This window comes from Cebus imitator, unplaced genomic scaffold, assembly GCF_001604975.1.
Source record: "Cebus imitator isolate Cc_AM_T3 unplaced genomic scaffold, Cebus_imitator-1.0 Scaffold316, whole genome shotgun sequence".
In the NCBI taxonomy this organism is placed as follows: domain Eukaryota; kingdom Metazoa; phylum Chordata; class Mammalia; order Primates; family Cebidae; genus Cebus; species Cebus imitator.
The window spans coordinates 72,380-80,493 of NW_016107631.1; the positions used below are offsets into that span (position 1 = coordinate 72,380).

Genomic DNA, 8,114 nt, shown 5'->3' on the forward strand with positions numbered 1-8,114 from the left:
TTTTTTTTGAGACAGAGTCTCGCCCTGTCACCAGGCTGGAGTGCAATGGCGCGATCTCAGCTCACTGCAACCTCTGACTCCCTGGTCCAAGCAATTCTCCTGCCTCAGCCTCTTGAGTAGCTGGGATAACAGGCATGTGCCACCATGCCCAGCTAATTTTTGTATTTTTAGTAGAGACAGGGTTTCACCATGTTGGCCAGGACAGTCTCGATCTCCTGACCTCAGGTGATCCACCCACCTTGGCCTCCCAAAGTGCTGGGGTTACAGGCATGAGCCACCGCACCCGGCCACCTCCACCTCTTTCCACACTTACACATGCACTGCTCCACACACCTGTGCTGGCACATCCACCTGGTTCAGCCTCCCATCTATGGTTCCATAGGCTCATGCACCACCACGCACACATATACCTCTCCCTGGCGTATGCCCTGCCCACAGCTCTGGCTCATCTTGCCCCAGTGCTATGACCTTCTCCGAGATTCTGGACCGTGTGGGAAGCATGGGCCGTTTCCAGTTCCTGCACGTGGCCATACTGGGCCTCCCGATCCTCAACATGGCCAACCACAACCTGCTGCAGATCTTCACAGCCGCCACGCCTGCCCACCACTGTCGCCCGCCCCCCAATGCCTCCGCAGGGCCTTGGGTGCTCCCCATGGGCCCAAATGGGAAGACTGAGAAGTGCCTCCGTTTTGTACATCCGCCCAATGCCAGCCTGCCCAATGATACCCAGAGGGCCACAGAGTCGTGCCTGGATGGCTGGGTCTACAACAGCACCAAGGACTCCATCGTGACGGAGGTATGCCTGGGCAAACCCTCTCCCTCCACTTACCCACACACCCCCACACCCTGCACCGCTGGTGGGCAGCAGAGGAGGCTGGGGTCTGGCGTTCCCAGGACCTGAGGACAGGCCACTGGGCAGGCAGAGAGGAAAGATCTGAGTGCAAAGGCATTTCCACCAAGAGCCTTGGTTTCTTCACACTCAGAGTCCAAGTGCTTCAGCAAACTGCTACCGAGGGCCTGTTCTGTGACCGGTGCAGAGCTCAGTTCTGGGAACACAAAAACGCACCATGCCTGCTCCCAGGGGGTCTACAGCGTGGTAGGGATAGCACCCATTAAGGAAAATACCACACAGATAAGTGTAAAATTACAACTTCAAAGTGACCTCACACTATGACCTACGCCTGGGTTGGGTGTGGAAGTGAGGGCGTGGGGAATGGGCGTTGAAGGAATTCTCCCCAAAGAAATGCCCCTGGAACTCAGATCTGAACTTCAGCCAAGGGCCAGACAGGCAGTGAGGAAAAGGAGGAAAATTCCATCTTGTGCAAAGGCCCCAAGGTGGGAGGGCTGTGGAGGAGGGACTGCACAGAGGGGACGCTTGAAACGCTCCACAGCAGACCCAGAAAATGTCTTGTCCACACACACACAGCCACTCCTGAGTTCACCTCTCATTCCCTCATCCCTTCACTGATTCGCTGACTCTCTCATCCGCCACCTCGGGGAAATCCAGAGTTCAGTCAGACTCAGTGAGCTGACAGGCCAGTGACAGGAGGAAGCCTATGATAGGATGAAGATGAGGAATTGGGAATTGACATTTATTGGACATCGCTAACTGCCAGGCACATTTGGGTGCTCGGTGGACACTGTCTTGCTTGATTCCGAAGTGATGCTCTGTTGAAGGTGATTTCTATCTCCCCTTACAGATTTTTTAAAAAACAAAAAATCTAAGACCCAGAGAAGGGAAGTGATTGTGTAGGGCCACATGGCTGGTCAGTTTCAGAACTGGAATTTAGAGCTAAAGCCCATAAGAGGTACAGGGGGACAAACGTTTATGCAAGTTCAAAAGAGAGATAAACCGCTGGATTCAAGGGAGGCTTCCTGGAGGAGGTGGCACCTGAGCAGTGAGCAGAGAGCAGTGTTTTCATCCTCCCTCAGGTACCATGAGCCCGTCAAGGGCAGGATCCTGTTTTTGCCTCATGAAGAGAGATGCATTGCAAAGCCCTTACCTGGTGCCAAGCACTACACATCTGTGGACTCCTGGAGGCCCAGGAGTCGAAATCTCTTTAGGAGAAGTATTATCATCTCTAGTTCACAGATGAGGAAACTGAGGCTCGGCTTGATTCCATGACCTCCCCATGTTACACATGGCTAGAACCTGGCAGAGGCAGGATTTGAATGTAGGGCTATGTTCAGAATCTATGTGACTGCTATTCATTTAACAAATATTTTTACATAAAGTGCTTACTATGTGCCAGGCATTGTTCTAAGAGCTCCACAGATATTAACACTTTTAACCTTCCTGACAATATGATAGGGAGTTCGTATTTTAATTCCCTCTCTCAGATGGGGAAACTGAAGCACAGAGAGGTTAAGTAGCTTGGACGAGGTCACACAGCTAATAAGTGGCAGATTCAGAACCCAAACACACGCACCTGTCTCCAGAGCTGCACTCCAAACAATGACATTTGCTGCTCTCATATCCCTAGATTATATCTCCTCCCAGTCATGTTGGCTTTTTTTTCCCCAGCATCAAGCATAATGCCTGAAACCCATCAAGTGGTCAAACATTTCTTGACCCGCAGTGCATAATACTGAGGACACAAAGTCAAAGAGCCGCTAGCCTGCCTGCCTCCAGGAGCACACCACTAGTGACACACAGATCCATTCTCAAGGATCACGGGTGGTTTGGGGGAATACACAAGTTTCCCAAGGCAGGGATTTTCTGCTGCTTTGTTTACTACTCTATCTGCAGCAGCTAGAATAGTGCCTGGCACAGAGGAGGGGTTCTGTATGAATGAATATGCGCTTTGTACACCCAGAGTGCTCTGAAGCCCAAGGCGGCGTTATCTAACCAGCCTGGAATGGGGATTGAGGCAGGCTTGCTGGAGTCAGTAATGCCCACACTGGGCATGGAAGGGTGAGAGTTAGTGAGTAGCGCACCCCAGGCAAAAGGAAGAGTGACGGCAGCAGGGGAAGGGTCAAATGCAAAGGCACAGAAGGAAGAAGAAAGGCCAGGATCAGTAGCTCACACCTGTAATCCCAGCACTTTGGGAGGTGAGAGTTAGTAAGCAGTGCACCCCAGGCAAAAGGAGGAGTGGAGGGGGAGGAGAGTCAAATGCAAAGGCACAGAAGCAAGAAGAAAGGCTGGGTGCAGTGGCTCACCCCTGTAATCCCAGCTACTTTGGGAGACCAAGGCAGGTAGATCACCTAAGGTCAGGAGATCAAGACCAGCCTAGCCAATATGGTGAAACCCCATCTCCACTAAAAACACAAAAATTAGCCAGGCGTGGTTGTGCACACCTGTAGTCCCAGCTATTTGGGAGGCTGAGACTGGAGAATTTCTTGAACCTGGGAGGCGGAGGTTGCAGTGAGCCAAGATCACACCACTGTACTCCAGCCTGGGCGACAGAGCAGGACAACTTAGTCTCAAAAAAAAAAAAAAAAAAGAGAGAACAAAAAGTCAAGATTGCAAGTGCCAAGGGAAGGCTGGAGGAGTGCCAGTAGGATATGGAGGTCCCCAGACATGGACCTGGGGAGGACAGCAGGAGGGCCCAGCTTGGATGCTGCAGCAACGAAGGTGTGGCCTGTGTCCTAAGGGCAATGGGGAGCCAGTGAATGTGGTGGTGTCAAGCAGGAGAGTGGCACCACGGGTCACCTTCAAAGGATCGTCACTTTGCCCTTTAGAGAGTCATTTGTGGAGTCTTTTAGTCTAGCAGCAGGGAAACTCGTTAACAAGTTGCACAGGGATCCAGGACAGAGACGACAGATAGAAGGGACAGTCGGAATAGATACCAGGAAGGTCAGGAAGTTGGAACCTATGGGACCTGGTAACTGAATGTAACTGAATGATGTAGGGCGTGAGGGGCAGGGAGGGAGTGAAAGATGCCTCAATAGCCATAAGTATGTTTCCAAATGTACAGGTGACTTGCTGTGCACCTGGGCTCTGGGAAGACAAAGAGGAGTAAAACCCACCACCCATGTCCTCCAAAAACACAGAACCCAGCCAAAGAAACAAAAATCCCAGAAGGAACAATTAAATCATCATCATCACCAACATTTACTGCCTGCTCACGCTGTGCCAGATGGTTCTAAGCACTTTAGCCACATAAACTCATTTCATCTTCACAATAACCCTCTAAGGTTAGCACCTATTTTTTCAATTTTGTTATTATACTTTAAATTCTGGGGTACATGTGCAAATCGTGCAGGTTTATTACGAAGGTATACACGTGTCATGGTGGTTTGCTGCAGCTACCCCCCAGTCATCTACATTAGGTATTTCTCCTAATGCTATCCCTCCCCTAACCCCCGCCCCCCCCCCAACAGGCCCCAGTGTGTGATGTTCCCCTCCCTGTGTCCATGGGTTCTCATTGTTCAACTCCCACTTATGAGTGGGAACATGCGGTGTTTGGTTTTCTGTTCTTGTGTTAGTTTGCTGAGAATGATGGTTTCCAGCTTCATCCATATCCCTGCAAAGGACATGAACTCATCCCTTTTTATGGCTGCATAGTATTCCATGGTATATCTGTGCCACATTTTCTTTATCCAATATTATCCCATTTCACAGATGAGGAAACTGAGGGACAGGTCACTGGTCCAAGGCCTCACATTTCATACACGATGGAGTGGGGAGTCAAAATCAGGGGTCAGGCTCCAGAGCCTATGCTTCTCAGGACTGCACGACCCCCAACCCCTAATCTGTGAGGCTGATTGTGCACCCCGCTGCCCAGGCAGTGTTGAGTGGGTGGCCTGTCCACAGATCCTCCTTCCCTGCCTTTAGTGGCTCCTCCAGGGCAGGGACAGTCCCTCCGTCACCCATTCCTGCCATCACAGAACTAGATGCATGGTAAGTGCTCAATCAACACTGAATGAAGGACGTGCCCCCTCAGAGCCTAGTGGGAGAGAGAGACAGGCGGATGCAGACACTGCTAACTGCTGGGAAGTGGCTTCCTTTCCAGAAAACTCCTCAAGCAGCCTCTAGGAAGGCAAAACAGAGAAAGGTTTGCAGGCCTTGCACCCAGTCAAGCATCAGTTCACGCTTAAGCCAGTTCCCAGTCACCATGTCAGCAGTTGAGACAGTGTGAACCGCCATTCCAGCAAGATGACTGGGGTCTCCAGGTCTCAGGGCACTGCACCCTTCTCTGGGTCAGGTCTGGTCCAGGCGTACATCAGGCTCTGGATCTCCAGAACTCTCAGTTGTTGAGAGCCCATAGGAAGCGTCCCTGCCCAGCCATTGATTCGTTCGTGGCTGGACTCAGCCAGCCACTGGTACCAGCACAACAAGGGCAAAGCCCTTTCATCTTTCTGTTTCATGTGCTTGGGTCGGGTTCTGGCACCCTCTGCTAGAGGCAGAACAGTGGCTGGACCTTACCTAGAAGTCAGAGGCAGGGAACTGGATATGCTGGCTCCAGGTGAGAAGGGTGGTAACAAGGAAAGTGGGATATTTGGCAAAGAGCAAGGTAAGTCCAGGTGACTCCTGTTAAGAGAAGCAAGGTGCCATGTCCCAAACAAAGAGTGGGGGATCGTGAACCAGAGCTCACAACCTGCCTCGGCCAATTATCAGGAATGTCATGATCCCCAGAAGTCTCAGATTCCTCATGCGTAAAAAGGGCTAAGAAAGCAAGTGTGAGGGTTAACAAGGATGGGGCAAGCACAGGACTGAGCCCAGGGCCTGGCACAGAGCATTCCATTTCCATGTGAGCTGCACTCCTTGCTGGGGCCATGGTTTTTTGCTGTTGTCGTTAATAGGGGTGTCTGAGAACTAAAGGGTTCATCCCCATCAGAAGAGAAGGGGGATCCCCCAGTAAAAAGGGGAGCCAGCTCTCACAGTTGTTTCTGGCTCACCCAGGCCCTGACTTTGCCTCCCTCCTCAGCCTGGTCCTCCTCTTCTGCTCAGATCCAGCTCCACCCCCACAGTCAGTGACCTGGCAAGTCACCTCGCCTCTCCAGCTTCAGTCCCCTCATCTGTAGAATCAGGATTTTAAGGACACTCCCTCTTGGCGGGGGCAAGAGGGCGGGAGGGCTGAGCTGGTGGCGTGCACAAGCCCAGCACTGGGTCTGGACAGGCATGGAAGCAGCCCCCCTCCCCTTCTGATCCCCTAAGCCTTCCTGGCAGGGGTGACCACAAATTCCTTTCTCTTGGTGCAGCAGAGACAAGGTCAGGATTTTTCAGAATGAGCTTTACGAGGACATTAAGAGGAAACAAAGGCCCTTTTTTGAAGTCTGAAAAGCATGGGAAAACGAATTCTGGGCACTGGGTTCCCTGGAGAGGCACGTACCCCATAGCCCACACCACTGAACCTCAGCTTGTGGGCCTCAGGGCCTGGGCCTGGCCATGGATGAGCAAGGCCATCTCTCTAAGGGCCCTGGGCTTCCTCTCTAGGCCTTGAGCCTCCCTGTCTTATCTCCAGGACTGCAAAAGTCTGCCCCCCACCCTCCCCAGTGTGGAGGACTGCTCCATGGAGGCCCCAGGTCAACTGCTGGAGAAGCAGAGAGGCTGCCCAGTGAGGCCTCCTGGGAGCAGGCTTCCACCTTGGGGAGGGTCCCCTGCCGGGTCTCTGGCCAGCCACCTCTGACCATCCTTCATTCCAATCCCCAGTCCCTGGCTGCCCATCTCTCATCTCCAACAGCACTTCTGCCTCACACCCCCGTTTGCCCACCCTCAACCCTGCCGGGGTTTCCTCCTCCTCCTCCATCTCTTTCCTAGACTCCAATCTGACTCCTGAGAAAAGACCTGAGAGCCCCACCCAAACCACTTTTCAAGCCAGCCTGATCCCTATTGACAGCCCTGATCGAGAAAGCCCCTGATTCTGTGCTCAGGAGAGCTGGGACCTTCCTGTGGGCTCCCCAGGATCAGGAACTCACGCAGTGAGCACCTGCTGTATGCAGGGCCCTGGGCTGGCGCTCTGCCTTCCTCCTCTCGTGACCCTGCAAATCAGGCACTATTGTCCCCATTTTACAGAGGAATACATTGGGCTCAGATCCAGAAGGTGGCCCTCCCAGACATGATGTTGGGTCAAGCCTTTATAGAAGAAGGATGGGGTTGGGAGGTCCTGCTATAGAACCCACGCCCTTTCTACTACATCTCCTGTCCCTGTGAGCACAGGCCTTACAATGACATGTGACAATAATAAGACAGCTATTGTGAAGTGAGTGCCCATTGTTTTCCAGGAATTAGTGCTGGGTGCTTTTCATTCCTATGTCATTCACAAGCCTGAGAAGCAGGCACTAGGTACCTGTGGGTATTGATGAAGAGGCTGAGCCACACAGAGGTTAAATAATTGGCCCTGGAACACATAGCTCCTAAGTGGCAGAGCTGGAGACTGATGTCTTTTTGACTGTCCCTAGGATACCTGGCTCATCCTCCCTGGTCCTTGTGCCCCAGCAGTTTCCCTTAGGGATCCAAGAAGGTATATGGGCAGCAGCAATTCTCCCCTCAGCTAGATCTGACCTAGCTCCAAAAGGCCCCTGAACTAAGGCAGGCTGTTTCCTTGTTCCTGCTCCAGGGGGTAGGGACCCCGTGTGTAGTCCCAGGCAGAGCCAGCTCCCCAACACACACAAGCAGGGCCCCAATACACACAGCAGGGCCCCATCCCGCTGATCATGGTCCTGATCACAAATGGCTTGTCCTGACTCTCTACAGCCCACCTTCTGCCTCACGCTCTGCAGGGGCTACCTGGCCTCGCTCTTTGCTGCTCACAATCTGGATACTATGTCAGAGCAGCCCATTTGGCTCTGACCTTGACTACCTCCTCTATCACAATCCCAGCCTATGCTGAGCCATGCTGTCTTACCATGGCTCACAGCAACAGCTCCCATGTATGGTGCTTTTCCTTCAGCAGCCCAGGCCTCAAAGCAAGGCACAGAGGGAGGTATCAAGGAGCTGTGCTCAGGGCCAAGGGCAGCATCTTGGGTCCAGCAGACCTGAGTTAGAGTCTCTCTTGAAATGAATTAAGCTATTCTTGGGCAAGGCACTTAACCTCTGAGCCTCAGGTTCTTTGTCTATAAAAAGAGAGAGCAATACTACCTACTTTATAAGCTTGTTTTTTGTTGTTGTTGTTTTTTCTTTTTTTTCTTTTTTTTTTTTTTTTTTTTTTTTTTTTTTTTTTTTTTTTTTT

General features: G+C 52.1%; 1 protein-coding gene across 2 annotated transcripts in view; it reads left to right on the plus strand.

The window, feature by feature from the left end:
- Positions 1-8,114, plus strand: part of SLC22A8 (solute carrier family 22 member 8) — a 24,393-nt gene that overhangs the window by 864 nt on the left and 15,415 nt on the right. Inside the window, exon 2 of one of the 2 annotated variants that reach the window (XM_017503804.2) lies at positions 460-796. In XM_017503804.2, the coding sequence (XP_017359293.1) occupies positions 464-796 (333 nt within the window). In that variant the 5' untranslated portion in view covers positions 460-463. Of the gene's footprint in view, positions 1-438; positions 797-8,114 lie in introns of both variants that reach the window. The other variant, XM_017503803.2, reaches the window with a different exon arrangement.